This window comes from Melanerpes formicivorus, unplaced genomic scaffold (genome assembly GCF_026170545.1).
Source record: "Melanerpes formicivorus ecotype bairdi unplaced genomic scaffold, bMelFor1.0.p_v2 SCAF_26, whole genome shotgun sequence".
Classification (NCBI taxonomy): Eukaryota; Metazoa; Chordata; class Aves; order Piciformes; family Picidae; genus Melanerpes; species Melanerpes formicivorus.
In genome coordinates this window covers 6,527,603-6,552,432 of record NW_027142378.1, presented here as the reverse complement: position 1 = coordinate 6,552,432, position 24,830 = coordinate 6,527,603, and the positions used below count along the sequence as shown (strand labels likewise).

The 24,830-nt window shown below is 37.3% G+C and overlaps 1 protein-coding gene across 1 annotated transcript in view; it reads left to right on the top strand.

Annotated features, from left to right (window-relative positions):
• GPATCH2 (G-patch domain containing 2) overlaps positions 1-24,830 on the top strand; it is a 114,487-nt gene that overhangs the window by 77,189 nt on the left and 12,468 nt on the right. Inside the window, exons 6-9 of the mRNA XM_068153487.1 lie at positions 381-445; positions 2,753-2,792; positions 5,113-5,183; positions 20,840-20,922. Of these exons, the coding sequence (XP_068009588.1) occupies positions 381-445; positions 2,753-2,792; positions 5,113-5,183; positions 20,840-20,922 (259 nt within the window). The remainder of the gene's footprint in view (positions 1-380; positions 446-2,752; positions 2,793-5,112; positions 5,184-20,839; positions 20,923-24,830) is intronic.

The following is a 24,830-nucleotide window of genomic DNA, read 5'->3' as shown; positions in this document are numbered from 1 at the left end:
AATGTATTGCTGTGTTATATATAAGTGAGGATACTATGTTGAATATGATTTCCAAAACATCTTTCATTTCATGAGATAAAGTGCTTCATGGACTTTCCAAAAGTAAATTAGGCCCCTGACGTCTGTAAATGTCATGACATCTGACATTCAATCAGAAGTAGATATTAAGTATTGGTAGATTTTACATAGTACATTCTGCACTCAAACTTTACTGTAAAATTGCATTTATTGAATCTAGTGTGTTCTGGTTTCTGCTGTTATCTGTATCTCTATTTTGTATTTAATATTTTTGATAGGTTTTCTTAATAAACAATTAAACACTGTGATTTTTTTATTAATGCTGACCCATTATTCAAAGACTCTTTTTTTTCCCCCATTAGATAACTCCTGGAGCAGGCAGTAGCAGGAAAACGGTTCACTTGTCCCAGGATTCTCTTCACCATGAGTAAGTATCAGTGATGGGAGTTATAACTTTTTATTATCATTTGCTTTACAGTAGTGCTCTGGCCCAAAGCCACGTTTTACAACTGTAAAAACATGTGATCAGAGAGCCTCAGCTCAGTTACATAATGATCTATCTGTAATAATAATATTTATAATCCTTTGGAATTCATTTTATGTTTCATAAGGAAACACGCAGTTCAGTGCTTTGTAAATGTGCTTTTATTAACTTGGTGAGTATATGCTTTCCTAAAACACAACACTGTTTATGGTTACATACCAAATATGGGTCATTTAAAAAGACCTGCTTCATTGTTTTTCCAAAGGGAAAGTCAGAAATGCCAAGTCTGAATAGTTGAGAATTAACAGGCATCACATCTTTGACTCTTAAACAAGATGTATTGTATGAGGAAGGTGGTTTTCATGAATTCCACAAAAGACACTGAATTAATTGTTTAGATACATGTAAATAGGGAATGTCATTCAGTTCATTTTGTTGTTCCACAGTGCCATTACTGTAAACACTTGCCTTGATCAGCTGCCAGCATTTAGCAGCATTGTTTCTTGGTTATCACTTTTTAGTAGTTGCAATAATTTTTTATTTTCCTGTATTTTCCAAATCAGAAATCTAAAATACAGGCAGACATAAGGAAATTACATATTTGGGAATATTTTTATGTGTTCTAGCTGCTATTAGATTATAGCAACCGCAGCTTAAAACAAAACTTGCCAAAGCACGTATACTACAAACATCAGGTCATCAGTGCCAACTCTTTTGTGCTACTAATCCACTTCTCTTGCACCCTGTGACTTGCTCATAAGTGTTAACTAAAGATCTTGTGATTTCATAAGTCATTTCTACCCTAAAATACTTGAACTGATATATTATGGTTTGGTTTTTTTTCTTACTTTATTAAAATAAACAAGCACAGTGAACAGTGTCCAGAGTGCGTGGACAAAACAGTGCCAGTGTCGTTCTCTTATTCATTTACAACTTCTTTTCCTTAATCACCTTAAACACAGGAAAATAAGTGAGCAGCGTGCAGGTTTGGTGACAGCAGGTCTTGTATACAAAAATGTGAGAGTTGACTGTTCATCAACAAATTCCCAAAGAGTGATTAAAAAGCCACAAGACTTACTGATTTGTGACTGAAAAGACTAATTTAGACCAAACAATTCCATGGAATCATCTTCTTTCAGTATCTGAAGAATTTTAGTGTTGTCATGTGACTTCTGTGGGGTGAAAAACAGGAGAGTAAACTGCATTGAATCATAGAATCATTCAGGTTGGAAAAGACCCTTGAGATCATCAGGTCCAACTATTAATCCTGCTCTACCAAATTCACGACTAAACCACATTGCCTCATCTAGACAACTTTTAAACGCATCCAGGGATGGTGGCTCAGACACCTCCCTGGGCAGCCTGTTCCAGTGCCTAGCTACTCTTTCAATGGCATTTTTGTTCCTAATGTATACCCTAAACCTACTGCAGTGCAACTTGAGGCCGTTCCCTCTTGTTCCTATTCTATCACCTGTGAGAAGAGACCAGCACTTAGCTCTCCAGCCTTCCGTAGGATCCCCTCAGGTATTAGAAGGCAGCTATAAGGCTCCCCCAGCATCCTCTCTAGGCTAAACAGCCTCAGCTCCTTCAGCCTCTCCTCCTAGCAGAATTATTCCAACTCATCTTTGTGGCCTTCCTCTAGACTTGCTCCAACAGCTCTGTGTCCTTCTTGTGATGGGGACATCAGAACTGGACACAGTATTCAGTGTCTTAGTCCATATTTCCTCTGTCAAATAAGGCTGCCAGTAGCTGAAATTGTACACCTGCATGGAAGCAGAAGCCACTGAGTTAACGGAGTTTGCATTTCACTTTAGAGTCAAACTCAGACCTCAGTTTGTGAAATAATACATCAATAATTACCAGGTAGTCAAAATTACCTGAAAATTTTTTTGTCCATAATCATTGATAACACTTCAGCACTAAATCTGGAATGATTTTTATTTATAGTACATGCATTACAGTATATTAAAATGCAATCACTTATTGTTTTATGTAATAACATATAAAGCCTGAACATAATTACCTATAAAGGCAGTAGCTACCCAGAAGTTAAATTTGTGGTGCATTCTTTCAAAACTATTACAGACAAAGAGAGTTCAATAAAAGTACCCCATTCAAATAAAGCATAGCCAAAGGCTGTCCTTTCCTGGCAGACAATAAAATATCCAAAAGCACGTACAGACTGGTCATATGACAGCATGTGCTTTGTTAGTTATATTGTTAAACATGTCTTTTCTTTTTCTCCCACAGCCACTGGTTTAGCCCTGGGGCTAGGAAGGAGCACAGCCAGGTAAGAACTGCTTTGATCAAGAACAGTTTACTTGAAATATATAAAAGAATTTAACTACCTCTGCTCCAGAAATAGTGGATGTTTTAAGACGTTATAAACAAAGCAGGTATGATTTCATATTTTTTTGTAAGGAAACATTTACAGCCATGCCTTTTAAAAAGCCCCTTAATTAAAAAGCTTTAATTAGTCACTTAATTTCAGTTTAGTGTCTTTGAATTATAACAGGCTCAATGAAATGCCTGATCATTTTTGTAATGGTTTTGTTAATCATAGTCTCTCCAAATGTTGCATTTCTCAAAATGCTGGCAGGCAAAACCTTTGACTCAAAAAATCAAGAGATTAGGAACAGTGACAAGAGCAAAGAGGCTTCTACAGGAAGATCTTCAGTGCTATGAAGATGATTAGAGGGATGGAGCACCTCTCCTATGGGGACAGAGTTGGGGCTGTCCAGCCTGGAGAAGAGAAGGGTCCAGGCAGACCTTATAGCAGCCTTCCAGTGCGTGAAAGAGACCTACAAGAAAGATGGGGAGACACTTTCTACAAGGGCTTGTAGTGGCAGGATGTGAGGGGGAATGGACTGAAGCTTGAGGCAGGTAGATTTAGTGTGGATATTAGAAAGAAATTCTTCACAATGAGGGTGGTGAAATGCTGGAACAGATTGCTTAGAGAGGTTGTGAATGCCCCTCCTTGAAAGTGTTCAAGGTTGGGATGAGGCCTTGAGCAACCTGGTCTAGTGGAAGGTGTCCCTGCCCATGACAGATCCCTTCCAACCCACACCATTCTATGAATCTGGATATTGATAACAGTAAGACTGTTCTCCATAGTCTGCTCATGAAGTAGATACTCTTTGTACAGATGTCATGCTCATAAAAATTGTGGCTACATTTAAACATGAGCTATAAGTGCTCTCAATTTGTTGATGTTAAGAGAATGAAACAGTCATTTTGCAAAAATGTATCAGAACAAGTTGTCTTATGTTTACACATCCTTCAGATTTCCTTTTAAAATCACTCTGCAGCATTTTACTGCATCTGAGGACTTGATAGTTGAAATGACAAGAAACATTTCTTCTATAAGTAGCAAGTTATAGAGAGTTGGGGAAAAATCAGTCAAGTGCAATTCTATAAATAGGAGCCATGTTTTGGAGTCCATACTCATATACAGTATTAAGATGTAGTTGACCAAGTCATAAAGTTCAGCATTCCCTAATTTCTAGTGGGCTTTCCAATGTGTTTGCTGTGACCATTAGATCCACTTGTAGTATTCTTCTCAACAGTAAACCTTTATTTAGAATAAACCTTTATTTAGAATAAACCAAACCAGGTTGGAAGAGACCTTCAAGATCATCGCATCCAACCCATCAACCAATTCAACCCACCCCAACAGCTAACCCCTGGCACCAAGTACCCCATCAAGTCTCCTCCTGAACACCTCCAATGACGGCAACTCCACCACCTCCTTGGGCAGCCCATTCCAATGGGCAATCACTCTTTCATCAGTCTTTCATTTCACACCTTCTTTGATATATGATTAGATTCAAGAAACAGTTGTTTGGGTTCTTTTTCTTCAGGCTAGTTTTAATTGATTTCATTTAACTTTTTGACAGTTGTTTTTTTTAATGTTATTGCCACTTTACTCATCATGACAAATATAATACAGGGAATAATACTGGGAATAGACTTTTGAGTATTGGAAACGGTCTGGAAAAGTGTCTTCCTTTATTTGTCTAAAAATAAATAGAGTGAATCAGAGCTTGTTCCAAAAGCTGAGTCACTGTTTTAGTTAAATGAATCCTTCATTACTCCTACTTTGCCACCGTTATGGGAAGCTTTAATACTGTGTTTTTGTTGCCTCTGCAATTTTGATATTAGAAAAGCTCCTGGGGCTTAGAACAGTTTGTAACTGTTTCATAACTGCTTGGCTTCAAGTGCCAGCCCAAATACTTTTGCACAGCGCTAAGTGTTCTCCAACATCTTTTGTTACACAATTTTGAAAACTTTATTTGCAATTTTGAATATTGTAGAAACTTACAGCTCGAGTAACAGTGAAATGGTGAATTCCATGGCTTTCTAATCTGCTGGGAGAATGCTTGCATTTTCACATTTTAAATTGGGGGGGGGGGGGGGGGGGGGGAGATATCTTGAAATGTTAGCTAATACTGGAACATCCTGTGGGATATCTGTCACTGAGCCTTGAGTGAAAACCACTGAAAGATTACTCAAGACAGGACAGAATGGCATTGTCAGGATAACATTCCTAAAAAGCAAATTAAGGCATTGTTTGTGAGAGAATTTTGAACTTTTTTTGTCTCTTCTAATAGCTTCAACTCTTGCGTGACAACCGATCAGAGAGAGGACACAAGAAGAACAGCTCTGTAAAAACAGCTAGCAGGTAAGTTGATGCTTCAGCTCTTATTGATACTGTTGGTGAATTGATCACTTTCTTAAGTCTCTCAGATTTTTGTGTAAGATGTTCCACCACCATTTGAGGATATTTCCAGAGCTCTTCTGGGTTCTTTCATGATGTTCTTTAAAGAATTTATTTTATATGACATAATCTGGAGTAGGAGTATTAGCTTTTATTGGTGGCTGCATCCAGCAACATTTATTAAAGTTAATCTCTTTAGTAAACATTAGAATTAGATGGATGCCAAAGTAAGATTTGTGCTTCTGGCATTTAAGTTAAGTGCTGAAAAAAATCTATGAAATTACCATTATGTATACATGGTTTTGGAATCAAGAACATAACTCAAATGGTATAACACTTAAATTGTTCTTATATCATATTTTGACAATAAAAGTTTCATTGTGAAGACTTATTAAAAAGAAATCTAGTTCTACCCTCCAGCTTTTTTCCTTCCCCTCAAAAGGCAAAAGATTTAACACTGAACTGATGGGCACTGGTCTAAGTGTCTGTTGCTAGAGGGTTTTTTATGCAGGTGTTACCTGATGAATCTCTTCTGCCAAATAATTGTTTTAATTCTAGTGTGTTTCACGTGCTGTGCACAACATCTTAACACAGTTTTTATGTCGTTCTGTCAAGATGTCAGCGTGCTTTCCAATTACTTTTTCTTTTTAAATGGCACTGCTGAACTGTGGTTTTGGGTGGCAGTTGTCTTTCAGGCAGTTGTCTTTTTGTATATATGGGTTTATCCTGAAGTAAGTTTTGAATAGTGTCATATACTTGCTTTAATGAATACCTGGAAAGGGAGACAAATACTTTTTTACTAAGCCATGCATACTGAATATGAATCTGTTATTTGTATACAAGTTCTGGTTACACATTCTAAAATATTATTTATGCAGGTGTTGATCCTTTATCTTCAGAAATTGTCATTACCTTTGTCTCTTAAACAGTGTTTATTAAGACAAAACAAATTTACAAGCTTATGTATACTTTTTCTGGCATAAGATTGTTAAATCATATTTTTTTTGCTCCAAAATTTAGAATCACATCACTTTAGATTCAAATTTTCACCATAAATGCACTCTTATTATCAGGCTGCTTACATGAAACTAAGAGTATAAAGCATGCAGTGGAAAACATATTTGAAGTCATTCTAGAATCTTTTTATTACGCTGTTGCAATGTAAAAAAGGTGTCTGAGGAATCCAGAATCATGAGCTACATGTTTGTTGTTCTGACCAGTGAAGCTGTTGTGAAGGGTATGTTACCTACACAAGGAGTTAGAAAAGAGATATATTTTTCTTAATTACATTAAATACCTGAAGTGATCCTCAACATCTCTTCCCGTCCAATCAGCAGTACATTAGTAGACTGTTATCCCATGTTGAATGCATGTCTTTACTCACATATGAAAGTCTGAAGGTTTCTGAAATTGACTCTAACACATTCAAAAACTAATTTACACCATTATAGTTGACACATCGAGGTAATTCAGATGAGTAACCCCCTTAAAAAGAGGCATACAAAAAATAATGGCTGTGACCATGGTTGTACAGTTCTTACTGTTTGTGGCTAAATGCAGTGGTAGGACAGTAGCAGTGAGTAAGTATTGGGTATTCTATACAATTATTGTACTTAGAGTGCATTTTAATTTGCTTTTATTGCAAGAGTGGATTTCTCTGCATCTTTCTTAGTATAGTTTTCTCATGACTGTATTAATTTTTGTGAGCCTATCTGTTTTTTGTTTGCTATTCTGTAAAACCCTTTGTCTGGTTTTCATACATGTATTAGGTGTACAAATGCACATGCTTCTCTATGCTTGCCTTTTGGGTGACTGGACACCACTCTTGTCTCAGCATGTAGACAATATGTAAATAATCACATTAGATCAGTAACTTGTGGAATAGTTTGCTCTAAATACATCAGAAAGGTGTGGAGCTGAAAGTGCAGCAGTGGTCTGCAGTTGTCTCTGCATGTGTTAGAATCATACTGATACTTTCTTGGCGAGCTTTACTGTGTACTGGGTTGCTTGTGTTAGGTGTCTTCTGTTCAAATTAACAATAATAAGCCAATCTTACACAAAGTAACAGGAAATTTGAGAACTGTTGGTATGGCTACTGATGAACCACATGTTAAGGAGGGGAGCAATCCTGCACAGGAAAACTTAGAACCTGGGTAAATTATATCACACTGATACAGTTTGATACATATGGTCTTCTGTATTCAAGACATTCATATATATATATATATATATATATATATATATATATATATGTATATATATATATATATTTTTATGCTACCTTTACAGATAAACTTTATGAGGATGTCATTTTGTCATTTTCCCATTACATACTTAAATTATCTAAAGAGTACTAAATAATACTGGTTTAAAAGCTGCATTTATTTAACTTGTGTAGCCTTTTAAAAGTTACCTGTTTTCATTATCTCCCTGCATTAGGAAAGGAACAGTCCCCTCCCCAATTCAGTCACCCTGCTTAGAGGTGTTCATTGATCCAGCTCCCCTGCTCTTTTGCCAGTGAAGGAGGGGGGTTTTTGTTTGTGTTTTTTAATATTCTTTGGGTAAAACCAGCCTGGTTAGCTCAACTCACCTATTTAAATTAAATTGCCTGGGTTTGTACAAACTGTATTAGAGATTGTTCACATGATTTCTTCCTCAGCAGTGCTGTGGAGATGATAATCTCCAGCAGATGTGTGATAACAAATAGCTTGGGATAGTAATGTCTTCATCTGGTGCATTTGTTAGCAGACCAAATGTCTGTCTGTAGCCTCAGGCTGTGGGCAAACAATTGAACATGATTGAGTTACGGCGAGTTAACAAGTTGCTGCTAGGCAGCTGAACTGCCATAGCTGACTGTGGGCTCATTGTTTGCCTGTTCTCATCACAAGGTAAAACACATTTTCTTAAGTCACTTCTGCAAGATTTTATTGAAATGAATTCTACCTAAAGAAGATTCCCCAGAACTAAGAGGTTCATTTGGTCATCAGTGGAGACAGCATTGATCAGTATTTTTCTGAGCTGCTACAGCTTGGTTTTGAATTTGTAATTTTATTGCCATATATATGGGGGACCTCCGTCACACAACCATCTGCCCATCTCTAGATATTTAATACATTTTTGCTCACAATAACTTTATGAAGTTAGGAGTTAATTTTATCCTTATTTGACAGAATAACCAGAATGTTCTGTTTAAGCAACTCTAATATTTTGCCTCTAGTCATGCAGATGATGCCATAATTAGTTAAATTATGCTGTAATCTAGAAACAACATAATTGTAGATCAGGAAAACAGCAGATTATTGAATAAGTTAAACTTGGGTAATTATTTTCTTTGCTGCACGTAATGGTCTCATGTCATATTTCTTTTATGGTGTGTTTCTGTTAAGAATCATTAATGGCCTTATCCACATTTATTTTTTTTCTTACTGCACTGTAAGAATTTGACACATGCTGGAACTGAGAATCTGTAAAGAAAGTAGTCCCCAAAGTTTCACTGCTTACTGGGGTTTTTTTATCTTGATAATTCTGTGTGGGCTTTCCACAGTCAAATGCCTCTTTAAAGATCGTTACAAGGGGGTGAACAAAGAGCTCTTTAAAAGGAGGGAGGAAAAAGGATATCTTTAAAAGGAGGGAATGGGGGGAAAGCCATTGGTAATTCTTACACAGTTCAGTTGTGGCTTGGAAGAAGGCTAACTCGTAAAAGTGACTGTAAGGTGAAGCAGAATTACACAGGTTAGGTTTCAACTAGCTAATTAATGCTGTGGTAACAATCTGGTCAGGGTAGCAGCAGCTTCGTATGAACCAGTTAGCCACTTCTTGTACACCATAGTTTGAGGTAGAGGTCGTAGCTAAATTTTTCTTTAAAAATCCTCTGGAGCCACCTATTCAAACATTGCTACACTGTGACAGGAGGCTTGTGTACCAGTACTCAAATGATCATCTCTTGCTGCTCTATTTTGAGCTGACATGAAGTATTCGAAGTCTTCACCTGCCATGGTGAGATGCACAGCCTGAAATAGGGGTATTTGCACATCTGGAGGACACATTCAGGAAAGCAGACTCTGGAAGTAGTACAAGAAGGGTTGTGTAAAGGAAATAACGTCACATGTTACTAAATGGCATCAAATGTAAATAAAGTGTCAATAAAACCCCAGGGTGTAAGTCATAACTACACCATATTTTCTGCAACTGACTCTTTCCGCCCTTCCCTTAGTTTTTCTCGATCTAGTTTGAATATGTGCCTTGTGATGATGCAAGAGGATGACTTTCACTTATATTCACTTTTTGTAACTAGCAATATTCCCTGTGAATTAGTATTTAAAGGAAGTTTCTCAGAAAAAATGATGCCAAACCTGATGACAGTGTTTTAAAAGTGGTATTATTTCTGTGGTTAGAAGTACAGCTTTCTGTTTTTCTCAGTTTGAAAGGGAAGCTCCCACTTGCACATTTCTACAGCACTTGTTCATTTTCATCTGATGATAAGGGTCATGGTACTTTTTTACACAGATGTGACAAATAGCATTGCAGCTGCTCTTTATTTGATCTTCTAAAGAGACAAAGATGTGCAAGGATTCTGCCTGCTCCATCTTTCCCACCGTGTCATCTGTTGTTTGGGAAAGAGTCCTAATTTGCAGCAGATACAAAACTATTTGTCGAGTTACAGGTTTGCCAAAAATAAATGAAACCATTAATTACTACATTTTTTGAGCAGCTGTTAATGGATTGGGATAAGAAAACTGTACATTAGACTACTGGTTAATTACAAGAACTGTAATTGTTTAATGTGGTTTATGTGGAATGAAATTACAATACCAGAGGAGGTAAATTCAGCCAATTTTTGAAAATGATACACAAAAATGTGCACATGGTTTAGACTGCAGTAAAGCTAAGGAATGCATAGGTGTTTTACTAGGTGAATCACTTCTGCCATCACATGAACACGTATTCTCAACAAAGACACTTTAAAAGAAGCGGTGTTTAAACACACCATTTAATTCAAGTGTAAAATTATTAAAGGTAGGACATTAATATATTGTAAACCCAGAGCTAATAATGCAGGAGATATAGACATAACATCAAAAATCCAAATGTGTTTACATCATTAGAAATTAACAACTAAGCAGTTTTATCTCCTCTTTGGAGTGCCGTGAAGCAGTAACTGTACTGTTATGATTGGTGCTTAATAATATTTGCAGTTCCAGATTAAATTATGTGAATGTTTGAGGACACATTGCTTTCCTCCCATGCTGTCACCCTTGGGGACAACATTATTCCATCAGTTTGGTATTTTCTTCTCTGGGAAGAGCAGAAGGTTGTACCATTTTGGAAGAGGGCAATTCCTGATTGAGTTTTCTACACCATAACCTTATTTTAAGGTCCAGAAAAGATTTTCATCTGGGAGAAGTGGATGAGGGCAACAGTTAAACCAAAATGCAGCCAATATGTGATGCTTTAATTTTATGGAAATCTTCAAGCCTTAGTATTGCTTCATGGAGAGGTGTAAAGTATCCATTTATTAAATGAACATTAGTAACTGTCTTAAAAGTATCCTATTTTAATGCCACTACAATGAGAACACTTGCAAAAGTAGCAGAAAGTTTGAAGAAAATTCATTTTTCCATATTATCTGAGCAGTTTCCTTGCATCTTTAATGCAAAACCAATTAAGTCCAAAACCACAAGCCAAATGTTGTTGTTACTGCTCTGAAATCTAATATACTTTATAATACTGTACACAAATAAGCTGATAAATGACACTGAAAAAATTGTCACTTAGAATTGATTTCCAGATCCACTTGAGCCTGGTAACTAACAAAGTCAGTTAGTCCTGATTTTAATATATATGTGTGTGTGTGTATCTAAAATTTAAAAATCAGATAATCTCTAGTAATTGTGTACTTCTGGATCTTACTGGTGTACCATCTAAATTGATAGCACCTTTCTCTCACTCAGCTGCATTAGTGTTTCTCTCTTTTTTTTTTTGCTCGTGTTTCTGCTCCACAGCTCAAGCTTGTCTCAGCTTTCATGTTAAAATGCTAATGGCATAACTATAAAGTTAATTTGGGCTTGAAAGGTGTGATGACCCTTCCTGCTGTTAAAGTTCTGAGCAGGAACTATGTGCAGTTACCTGCACTGTAATTCTGCTGAGTGTGTAACCTCTTGTTAAGCAGTCTGGTTTTTTTCAGTCTGGTTTTCCACTACTCATTTGTCCCACCATCTCCTCTGTCGCAAGAGATCTGTGATTCTTCTGTCTGGTTCACCACACCAGCACATGGAAGCTGCATACCACAAACATAAGGATAAATAGCCATGCTTAAAGGAAGGGTGGTTTGTGTAGTTTTTACACTGAGTTCCTGCTAGCCTCAAAGGGATCTCTGAATTTCAAACATGTAAAGCAGCATCTAGTGGTGCATGTTCACTGAAATTCCAAGACAGAGGCACACTGACTTCTATTCAGACTGTGATTCTGTGTAAGGAGAGAGCTTAGAAGAGCATTTAAGTGGTTTGTTTCCAAACACACACAATTTTCATGTTTATTTCCTTTGTTGATACTTTGAAATTGTTACTACTTATTTTAGCCTCTTTAGAAACTAACGCTCAGCACCTGTCCAAGCCAAAAGGAAACAAATCACACTGTTCAGGCTGCTGATTTTGGGGATTTTGGATTTAGTTTTGCTGTTGGTTACTTTTTATACATATTCTTTAAATTGCTCATATTGCCAATTAACAATGTAGAAGAGAAGGATGTAAGTGAGGATTTTGCTGTTAAAGAATTATGGAACTAAAAAGACATAAAAACAATCAGTGTTTCTTTAGTGTTCCCTTACTACTTTGTTATTATAAAGTCAGATTTTGTATTCATTCCTACATACACACACACGCCTTGTATTCAATGGAGTTGCATGACAGTTACTGAGGGAAATGGGTGCAGAGGATTAGAGAGCATGATTTGCTTAATATGCAGTCTCTGCTGTAGTGATTTCTCTTCCACACCTCCCACACCCCCCCCAGCCCAAGTTGCATCAATTACATCTTTGTTAGATTATTGGCTCAAGTAGCACTGTAGCATCTTGGCCATATGATAAGATTGTGTGAAGAGTTGTTTGTTGAACACAGAGTGAAAGGGAGTCCAGCTGTGGGGCTATTACTTTCTTGGAACTGATTGGAAGGCAGTAGGTTAAGGACTGACCACAGTGGTAGTAGTACAGAATAAGTTTCTGGATCACTGGTCCAGATCTGGGTCTGAATGACTGATTAAAAATAAATACATTGTGCTGGCTGTTCACCTAGATTAATTGAATAATTAGTCTCTGATATTGGACCAAAGTCATTTCAGTTGGCCATGGTTGCTCAGCTTCCCAGTGCAGAGGTAAAGGAAAAAAAATGACATGCATTGACTGTGTGTTGAGTGCTTCCAATGTGACAAAGCATTTTCCTTCCTACATTTTTGAGCTACCACATTAGATACTTCATTTTTTAGTTCTGCTTTTTGTTCCTTACCTGCTTTAAAAGTGAAAGATTTTGAATATGATGCTAATGATGATCCAGAACTTCAAGAGGTGTTTTTCAGAGTCTTTTCAATAATATATGTTTGTCCTGCACTCAGTTATTTAGTGAATATCATACTTAGTAAACAAATACATATCCAGAAATATCTGGAAGAAAGTACAGCTGTATCTAGTCCTTCTGTTGAAGTATCTGCTCAACACCATGGTTAGTACTAAAGTCAAAAAGATATTTTCAAAATCAGTTCAGAGCTGGATCATGGCCCATATCTCCTGGTTGCCAACAATGTTGTTGCAAGATGAATTTAATAAACCCATAAAAGAATATTTGCATGCTTTAGAATTTGTGAAGCAGCATTGTCTTGCAGCGGGTTGGCATTCTGTTACTGCAACCTGTCTTCTAACTGTGCTTCACCATTGCACAAATAGGAGCATTATTTTTAGCAAGTGTTCCCTGACACAAAACGATGATGGAACTTGCTGTCAAAGATATCTACTGCTATCTTGTATTAATATAAAATTTATATTCTGAATGAGTATAAAAATATTCTTTTCCTGCCTTGAAAATGTGAAATTAAGTCATTTGTTGAAGAAAACTCATACATTCTAGCTGTTTCATTTTTAACAAAAGTGGATGATTATTCTTTTCTCTTTCATGCCCTCACTGTTCCTTGGCCACTTGTTCGTACACCCAGATATTGGTTTGGATTTGCCTTTGTGTAATTCATATACTTTTGATCAATTCCAACTCATGCCCAATTATATTACACTAAATTAACATAATTCAACAGATGTTGATATTTAAATGTTTTCTGGCATTCACATCCTGGACAGCTGTCTTAGAGCTTGGGGAAAAGGCAAACATTTAGAGTTAAATGCTGAACATATGCTTAAATTACTAATTAGAAACAAGAAAAAACAATGCATTATCCTTTCTGAGGGCAGTAGGGCCTCTGCTACAGAATTCTCTTTTTTTTCTTATGAGAATCAATTCACAATAAAGTAAGTGACTTGAGATTGAGTGTCAAGACACATGTAGTGATGTAAGTGTTTATATTGTATTTGTTAAAATTGTGCCAATGTGGAGCCGAACATGTAAATTTGTAGAGTTCATGTAAGTTTTGGGTGACTACTGTGTCTGAATGACACAAAAAAAGTGCTGAAAAAGATAACAGGAAGGCAATGTATTAGGATGTAGGATTATGTGATGAGGTAATTTGATGAGGCCAGGGAAGATTGTATTCGTCTCATTATAGGATTGCACTAGGACTTTCAATAATACAGGCCTGTCACCCTTATGTTTAGAGTTATATTGCATGCAGGTTGGCGTAGTATGAAAGGAGTATGATAGAGCTGCATGGATTTATCACATCTGTTTAAGATTTAGCAATAGATAAATAAAGTGCATAGCTGTTTTAGTTATTGTAATGTTCTTCACACTTGTGGAAGCAGATGAAGGAATCTGTATATAGATGATGTCATTCTTTAGACAAGCCTGAAGAAAGGCTTTACTCTTTGTCTAGGAAGTGGAGCAATCGAGTATGGAACTGATCTCACCTGGATGGTCTTTGAGAATAGTGATACCAAAAAGAAATACATATATTTTAATTTTCATAAGTATAACAAAAATTTTATGTATGTTGCTTATGCATTGTATTTTTTCATTATATTGCTAGTTGTTTAGCACTAAGTGAAAGTTTCTGTACAAGCAATGTATTTTGTAGGCAAGGCTAATTTAAAGCAGTACTGGTCTCCCTGTCCTAGCCAAGTGAGAAATCCTTTTAATGTTGCCAGCACTGTGGTGTTAGATGAAGTCAGGGTGGTAGTAGTCAACATGCAGAAAATTAGCATGAGGAGGCATCTATGAATTTCTGAGTCATTTCACACATGAAAAGCAAAATCAAGCAAAACAGAAAAAACAAAGAAATATTTAAGTCTCTGGTTTCTAGGATTTTGTCTCCTGATACTGCACATCACCAGCACTGAATTCATGGGTTCCATAAAAGTCATGAAATTCTTCAAATTCCCTGAGAGGTTTTGATGGAAGAAGAGGAAGACCTTATGTAGAGCCTGAGCATTTGATCTCAGTTTCTCATTAGCAAAAGTCTATTTTTTGTGGAAAAAAGACTCAGGTGCAGAACTGTTCTCCAAGAACGCAGCTGTCACAGTAGTAGCAGTGTGGAGTGATGTGAGTGTTCTGGAATGCTAACACCCTGATTGCCACCAGGCACACATGCATGTGTTTCTGTAATAAATAACAGCATAGATATCAAATATTGATTTGACCTAAGGATGGGTAAGTTTGTAAGGTTTAGCTGAAATGTTCTTATCAAAATATTGCTGGATTCTCTTTCGGGATTGCCCCATACTATAATACTAAGATGTAGAGTTCAGATCTTCATTGTTAAAGCAACTATTTTGATCACTGTTCTTTGTAGTCATCTACTGCCCAGAAATGCTGACCTCAAAGGTGCCATCCATCTCTAATTATCCACAAGGCACATGCATTGCTGTAAATGTCATTCTTCTCTGGATGTTGTAAGCTGTTGTAAGAATCATAAATAGAATCATAGAATCAATAAGGTTGGAAAAGACCCAAAACATCATCAAGTCCAACCTGTCACCCAAGACCTCATGACTACTAAACCATGGCACCAAGTGCCACATCCGATCCTCTCTTGAACACCTCCAGGGATGGTGACTCCACCACCTCCCTGGGCAGCACATTCCAGTGGCTAACAACTCCCTCTGTGACGAACTTTCTCCTCACCTCAAGCCTGAACTTTCCCTGGTGCAGTTTGAGACTGTGTCCTCTTCTTCTGGTGCTGGTTGCCTGGGAGAAGAGACCAACCCCCTCCTGACTACAACCTCCCTTCAGGTAGCTGTAGGCAGAAATAAGGTCTCCCCTGAGCCTCCTCTTCTCCAGGCTAAACATTCCTATCTCCCTCATCCTCTCCTCATAGGGCTTGTGCTCAAGACCTCTCCCCAGCCTCGTTGCCCTTCTCTGGACATGTTCAAGTGTCTCAATGTCCTTCTTAAACTGAGGGGCCCTGAACTGGACACAGTACTCAAGGTGTGGCCTAAGAAATGAGGTCATCAACATATCTATTCCATATAAGGATATGAGAATCGTTAACTGTGATTATTATTTTTTTTTTTAAATGAAAAGTACTTAAATAGTGTTTGCTTATAGGTTCATTTTTTTAAAGTTGATCTGATCCACACAATTATTTTTTTTAGTGATTTTATTGACTTGCTTCCCTGCTATGCAGTTGTGAGTTCTGTTTTTTCTTTTTTAACTGCTGCTGTGAACATTGCTTCACACACTCCCTAATCAGTTGCAGTTTGTAACTGTCCAGTCGTCTCAAGCTTAAAGTGAGCAGTGGTCTTCACTGCATTCTGTCTCCAGTCATATTCATATTCATACCTATTTTGTAACTGTATTTTAAGACTGAGAACTGACAGTTTCAGTTAGATTTCCCCTTCAAAATAATTCTCTCAAGTCCCTTTTATAATGCAAACCAGTCAACTCTTGCTTTATTATATTCTCTTATGAAAGAAGCTCACTTAAACTTTTATCAAGCCTCTCCATTAGCTGAAGCATTTAGTGATGATAAACTTGAGTTCTACAGCCATCTGCAGGAATGCAATTGATACTGTGGCAGAGCAGTGTGTCACTATTTACTGTGGATTTGTTCATCAGGTGAGAGAGATATTAATTGGAATATAATGGGTAGGCAAGTATTGATCATTACCAATTCATCCAATTATGAAATAGATGTCAGTCTTTTTAAAAACATTTTATCATAGTAATATGCTGCATAGGATTCTATCAGCGGTATTACAGTCCACCAACAAGAACAACTGCACTGATACTAAATAAAGCATTGCAGCTTGCGTGGAAAGTCACAGCTGCTAACAGACAAAGTCAAGTGATCAAGGAAGATGCTGTTGCAGTGGGGCATATGGAATAAACATGCAAACATTTTATATTTAATACACTACTACTCTGTTTTTCCCAAGTGAGATGACAGTCTTGCTAGTTTGGGCCATTGTACTAGTGCATATGAAGCTACCTGCTGTGTAACACTGTCTGCATTGCATCTCTCTGAAGATGCTGTGGAACAATTACTGAATTTGAATACAGTTTTTTTAATTTGGGGGAGAGGGCTTCTCTTGCATTTATTTGGGGAGCTTGGTTTTGGTTTTGTGGTTATTACACATGAGATGACAGCACTTACAGAAGAACGTGATAAACCAGGTAGTTAGAACTTATGTTCAGTAGTATTGGCTATCCTACACCAAATTTACTGTGTTGTCCTTCTCAGTGACTAGACTGGTAAACTTAGAGCTCCAGTAGCAGCAAAGGTGGTAACTAGTAGTGGAACAGTTAAGAACCACTTTGTGTGCTCAGCTATACAGGAGGCAGATTGCAGTTAAAGCAGTTCAGTTACAGGTTCCCCCACAGAACAAGATCCTAGAATAGTTTGGACTGGAAGGGACTTTTAACGATCATCTAGTAGTTTGTTTGGAGAGTGTAACCAAATGCTCCATCGACTGTAGAGAAAAATTTGACAGGTCCTATTATGAATGTCTTGGAGAGGTGAATGTGTGTCACCATAGAAAAGGGACTTAAAAACATTTTCTTGCTGAACTATGAAAATTACAGAAGAGATTATGTGGATAGAAATGTTTGGGGAGTTTCAAGAGACAACTCCAGGCACGTTACCATAGTGAGTGTAATTACCTTGAAGAAAGAAATAACAGATTGCAACTATTTAAGAAGAAAAAGTAATTTCTGTTGCTGTTTGTCACAAGAATGCATAGATGCTTACTAATTGTGTTACATGTCATTGCTTTTATAAAATTATTTGTTATCAAAACTGTTTTTTATTGTTTGTAATTTCAATAGGGTTTCTTTTGCTGTTACTGCCTTCTCAGCCTGTCTGTATTTTCACCACATAGAAAGGAGTCTCTAAACACTGCGTGCAAGATGAAAAATGAATAAAAATTGACAGAGGCTTTTCCAGTGTTTTTGTTTAATATGTTGAGGCATGACATGACAACAACAAAAAATTCTTGGCATGCTAGTGTAAGTTCACACCAGCCTGGCTTTTGCAGCCCTCGTTTCCCTCTGCTACAACTTTGCCCGCTGCTCTGACACTTGCAGGCCTGCTCGGCCGTGGTGCAGCTGATGCCCTGTCCATGCTCATATTTTTCTTATTGACAGTGAGTGTTCTTGCCAAACGCCAGGGACCATAGTCACATCTGTTTGTCTCCCAAGCTTGTCTGAGGCTGCTTGGGAACACTTTTTATCCAGAGGGCAGCTTTAACTAGGCCTAATACTCTGAAAAGCCTCTATTTGTAAATGCATACAATGAGGCGACAAGTTCCTGTTGTCTTTCCTTAAAAATTATTCCATTTGACACTGCTTGCTCCAGTCCCTGTCACCAGCACGTCAAAAGCCAAGTTTTCAGGCAAGGTGGTCTTAACAAGTTTCATTTTTTTTTCCCCTAATAAAATGCCTAGCTTCCCTCCAGAGCACTATTTATAAATGATAGCTGGAAGCAAGCTAGGGGTAAGTAGAGAGAAGTCAGGCCAATAGCTTTATTCCTTTCTGTAATCCACGCTCTTCTGATTTAATGCTAAGAAACATAATGCTGAACTTAGCCTGATTGAGGGTCAGAGTTCTCCCTACTTCATAATACCCCCATTACAAGCATTTCAAAATGCTTTGTTCAGCTTCCTAATACTGCTTCGTTTTGTCCAAACTGCCAGTTCTAGAGCAGTGATAGTTCTCATCCCTTCCTCTTAAAAAATAAATAAACAAACTTGAAAAACCAAATTGAACAAAGTGTTTTGCTTTGACATTATGTGCATTGATGCTGCATATAAAAAGTGAAGACTGGCAAAAGCAAATGCCGCTTTAGAACCACGAGCTAGCTTAAGGTTTTATGTTGGTGGATGCAAAACGGGGTTTCACAAAGCTTAGTGATGCTCTAGCATATTGTTGTTTGTTTCTGGTGCACAGAATTTTCAACAGCAACAAAGAAATACCCACTCTCACCTTGGCTGGCGATCGGGTTGTTGTGCTCGACAAAGGCGAGTGATTCATTTATGCTGAAGGAACAAGGCTGCCTTTCAGACGTTCATTGATTTTAAATTAAAAAGTAACTGCTATGTTCTACATGAAGGGTGACAACAATAACAAAGTAGTCCTTACTTAGTGTTATTTGTTGCAACTCCATTCGGTGCGCCTGGAGGAAAAGTGGGGAGACCCCAGTACCATAATCATACAGATCAATAATCTAGATATCTCAATGTAATGTAACAGATAATCAATTCTGGGTAAAATAACTCAAATACTGCTAGCTGTTAGTGCTGTGGCTCAGGTCTTCAGGTTCAATTGCCTGACTTTATTAATTTTTATCTTTCATCCTACTTGTATTCCTGGAGCCTTTCTCCCTTTTTCATTTGGAAGAGAAAACAGCAAGTTGCACACTGTTTAGCAAATAATTTAAAACACAGCTTACTCTGCCTGTTTAATATAAGTGTTAGATATTGATCTCTTGATGGTTGAACATCTCTTAAATGTTTTTCCTCTAATAATTTCCCCCCATATTGTATTCCAATATTTCTTTTCTTTATTATACAATCAGTTATGAAAGGGCTACACTGATTTCTTTCTAAATTTAGAGTTGAAATTTATCATGCAGTTAATATACTAGTTCAATTGTACTCAGTTTATGGGTGTTAAAGTAGGATGCCACTTCAACTTAGAAAAATGGCAAAGAAAACATCTGTTTTAAAACTATTAATTGCATAACTGTTGAAATAGGGGTTCACTAGGTGAAGCTAGAGGGGACTTGCATGTGGAGCAAATTTCTTGGATTATTTTACTATTTAAATAAAAGCACTGTGGTACTTGTTATTTTTCTGCAACTTTTTAGAATTATGTAGGGGATTGTACATTGCTATCTTTTTCAACAAGCCATTGTTGCCACTCTTTACATTATTCAGCAGATCTGAGGTCTCTCAACATTATATGACCATTTGGTATTCATTTAGAAGCAGCACGGCTTTAAAAAGTTTATAAATGCAGTAAAGGACGAGTCATATATCCACACTGAAACCACATCCCATGAGTGACAGCGTTACTTTGCTACAGTGGACTGTCAGATGCAATTATCAGCTTGCAATTTTACCAAAATTCACTATATCTTTGTGGTAAGAATCACAGTTCTCAGTAGCATTTATGGAGACGTATAAAAATTGTGGAGTTTAGAAATTACTGCATTTTCTTCCCTTCTGTTCTTGTTCTTTCCTAAAAAATGCTTGCCATGTACATTCCATTCTACAGGTTTATTATTAATAAAAAATAGTAACTGTAGTTGTCCTCTAAGATTATCTTCTAAAACTCAGTATTTGGAAATTCAAGATTCACCCTTTTCTGTGGTACCTGACTTTGAGTATCTGGTTGTAATGCGGTAAGATTTGCTTGTTTGTCAGCCTCTGCAGTCTTCAAGTGTATAGCTCGTAATTGTTTAACCGTGCTAAACCCATGTCACCATTCTCTCAACTTGCCAGTGAATTAGAAAAGGAAAAATTGCTGTGCTACAAGTTTATTTCGTGTACCTTTGAAGAGTTTACTGTTTCATGTTTTCTCATTCATTCTTCATCTTGCCTTAAAAAAAAAAAACCAACTTGGTAATCCTTTTTGTGTAATAAATATTGTTCTGACAGTCAGGCGTTACTAGCCAATTGATAACCTACCAACAGTATTGTGATCTCTTTAGATAATTAATCTTAGCTATTTTCCTGTCAGGAGCAACAGTGTTTTTGTTTTATGTTGAGCTAGAAAGATTGCCAGTTTTGAAAATTAAAAAGCATTCCCTTTATATTATTCATTCCTGTAACAATTTATGATGCTGCATTTAGATCCTGAGCGCTTGTCAACAAACATAATTATGCTTCGATATAAACAAGATTGGTGGCTTGACTGTGCAGATTCATCTTGGTTGAGAATGTTTTGATATAGGTTCAGATTATACAAGCTGTGTATTTATGTGGCGGTTTTCTTCCTTTGTTAATAGTTCTCTCCTGTAATTACTTGCAGACAAACCAGCGTACATTTAGGATCGTTGTGCATGGGAGACATCAAACGGAGAAGGAAAGCTGCTCCCCTGCCAGGACCCACAGGTAACCAATTTCCCTGGGACAGAGCACAAAATACAAGATGTTAAATCTCTAAATACAAAGCAGTAGGTCGGTGACCTGGGGAAATGCTTGATAAAATCAGTAACTTCCCATATAACTTCAGAGATGTCCTATCCTTATTTATTAATAGAGATTAAGAAATATATAGATTTTCTTAATTCTCCCTTAAACATTTCCAGTTTCTCTTCTGTTGTCACACAGCACATCTCTGCAGAAAATACATCTTTTCTTTTTTCATATACCGAGAATCACAGACAGTAAAGATTACGGCTTATTTCTGTTCATGCATTATGTGGTAGAAGAAATGAGGTGTTGTCTTCTGTGAGGAACATGTGTGGATAATGTAAATGCCATCCACAACAAAGATAGGATGCGAATTCTTGGGCAAACAATTAAAAATGTGGAGATCAGGCTGCGAAACCCAGCTTTAAAACTGGTGCTGTTGATTAAATAGGAAGCACTCGCAAGCACATTTCTGAAAGATTTTTACGGATGCGAGGTCACAACCATTGGATGCATTTTGCTGATGTCACAGCTGTGAAATGACTTTTTCAATACATAGCAGTGATTTATAGGAGTCTCATCAGTTTGTTATATTAATTATATATGTGCATACTAGAAGGATTAAATTGTGTGTGTGCGTGCCTGTGTGAGGATTCTTATATACTGCTAATATGGAAATCTGCGTTGCATGTCCTAGACATTTATCAACTAGCAGACCAATATATGCAATACATAGATTTCTTCAAATACATTCTAACAAGATGTCTTTAGAGAAGCCTAATATTTGTATTCTGACTGAATTCCCTCTCCTGAAACTGTTGTTTCAAACCTCAGTGGCAGAAACATATCAAGAATAATATTAAAAATGTTTAAAAGCACCTTAGTGGCAGCAGGATGGAAAAAGCCAGTGTGTGGGTCAGCTTCTAAGACTCTGAACATATGTGAAGTAAGAAAGAAAGATACTTAATGGCTGAAGAGAGAATAATATAATTATTTCTACAAGGTGATTTTCACTCACAATTTTCAAGTGCTAGAGGATGTCATTTTGTACCGAGGGTATGAAGTATCATGAATTTAATTTTATTATTCATTTTACCTTGAACTTCTGGCATTCGGTATTTTATTTTGCAAGCTGGCTCCTCTCTGTAACTTTGCAAAGCCAATATTTTGATACTAAAGCAAATACATTATGTGGTCATTCAACGTTCTGTATCTATATATTCACAATTTTAGTCATTGTTATGCCCCCAAAATTTGCCTGTATGTGGAGAGCGACAAAGAATAATGGTGGATGAAGGTATCCTGTAAGGTGCCATTTAACTAGCATGGATTCAAGGTAATTTCCACTTTGTAGGCAGGGGGATTGAGAGTTTTTTTTCTGTGGTCTTTTCTACATTTCATCATTATAAATTTTTAGGGAGAGAGAGGCTTTGGTAAACTTAAAGTTGTTTACTGAAGGTAGTTAGATAACATAGCATTTTACAAATTATCATCATTTTCTGAAAAGCTAACTTTCCTGCATTGTTTTTATCCATCATAGACCTTGTTTATGATTAAAAAACCCACAGTTTCTTGTTTCAGAATTAAATTTTGCACTAATATGAAAAAAAAATCACAATTTGATTACTCTTTCAGTAGTTTTACTTAGCTAAGATACAGGAACAGAAGGACTAGATTTTATGTGGAAGAATTTGGAAACTTTTTTTTTTTCCTTCTGTAATGGGTTGGGGCAGACCCCCTCCCCACCACGCGCAGAAATAACGACTCAGACAAATGGATCGCAAAAGTGACGGAAAGTTTAAATAGAACAGTGAGTGCGTGCAGAGAGCTAGAAACACAGTGACAAGAGAGACCCCAAAACAGACCCAGAGAGATCCCATCCCCACCTGAGGGTGCACCCAAAACCCCCAGGTCTCCTCCTTCCCCCCCCGCAGTGCTAGGCTAGTCTCAGCTGGCCAGATCTGAGACTGCCCATCCCCCCGTGGCCTTGGGCCTAGCCAGGCCCATGGCCGGGAGAACTCTCCCCCAGTTACCAGGTGGCGAGGAGGAAGGAAAGAGGAAGTGCCAGACCCCGCCGTAAAACTTATAGTGGTGCAAGGGATCATGGTAGGAAATAACCTAATTTCCTGTGTCCACCCACTGGGCTGGACTTCTGGACACAGGAAACACCCCTGTAGCAGAGGGCACCCAGCCCAAACTACGACACCTTCAACGAAAGGACAAAAATTGTGTATTTGCATGAACAGAATTTGGCAATGAAAAGAAGCATTTTCTTAATCATTGTCCATATTTGACATCATACTGAAACCTGAAAGGCAGTCTGTAAATGAGTCATTAACTGTCGATATTTTCTGGAGCCATATGAGCCACAAATTAACGAAGTTTCACCTTGGACGAGCCAGTCTGTAGAAAAAAAGTATTTTCCAAATAGGCCTGCGTGTTTTTTTAGTAAACCACATCATAAATTAATGCTTGAACAATATCATTTCTATGTAGCAATACTGGAGAGAATGACTGGTGAGCCTAGTATCCAAACGTGTTCTCTGGTTTTCAGTCTCACAAGGGTAGCACCTGCTACTTTCAGGCACCTTACAAAGCCATAGACTTCTGTAGCAAGCAGTGTTATTGGTTAAACATTTATTAATTGTGACAAGAACACACAATTTATTTCAGTACTCCAGCTTATTTACTGCTCTTTCACCTTTGTATTTTGTATTGAAAAAGTAAAATGAATATTGATAGAGTTAGATATTGATTTCTAAATTTATAGTCTGTTCTCAGTCTGGAGTCAAAGTCACATACCAGTAGGTTTGTGTGTATTAGCAACAAAGGATGTAGACTTACTTGCACAGCAGTGAGAAGCTATTGAAGCAAGGAACTTGAAACACTATGGAGCATTTTAGAGTTTCAAAAATGTCATTTTTAAAGGTGAAGAAAAGCTGTGTTGAAAAGTAGTGAAGACAATGGGACATAATATAGCTATGGCTTGTTAGGAGCTGACAGTTCTGAGACAGGAGTGTCCTGTTCTGACTTTTGTTACTGAGACATTTCCTGGTTAGTGAGTGCTTGATGTAGCTCCGTCTGTGTGTTACTGAGCCTAGACAATTAATTTATCTACTAAAAAAGATACTATTAAAACTTGTTTACTTCCTATGATTTCTTTAAGAATGAAGTGTTGTACGTTAGAAATATCTCCTTTTTTGCCCAGCTTCTTCCATTAAACCATTATTATTTCACTGATTTTAGTCAGATTTGGGACCAGGTCATTCTCAATGACGTTATGCCCTCTCTGACTACCTGAGTAGTAGAGCTATTTCATATGACACTCTGACATATTTCATTGCAGTGAAACAGTGCCCTCAAGTTTGTATAAAACCTCTGAGACAAACCAATACATCATCATGGAAATAGCCCTACAAAAACTGGGTCCACTGTAAATGAAAACACTAACAAAACAACCACACACACAATGCATGCAAGGAAGGACATTCTCTGCAAAGTATTGTTACTAATTGCAACACAGACATTGCAAATGTTTACAGTAATTTCAGTTTTAGATTACCTAATTTAAGTCTCATATCAAACCTCTACTAATGTGTCCAGTTCTGGTATCCCCAACATAAGGACACAGAGCTGTTGGAGCAAATCCAGAGGAGGGCTACAAAGATGATCCAAGAGCCTGAGCACCTCTGCTGTGAGGATAGGCTGAGAGAGCTGGGGCTGTTCAGTCCAGAGAAGAGAAGACTCTGGGAAGAACTTAAAACTGCTTTCCAATATCTGATGGTATCCTGCAGGAAGGCTGGAGAGGGCCTTTTCATAAGGGCGTCTAGTGATAGGACAAGGGGGAAGGTGAAGGAGAAGAGGTTTAGACTGAATCTTAGGAAGAA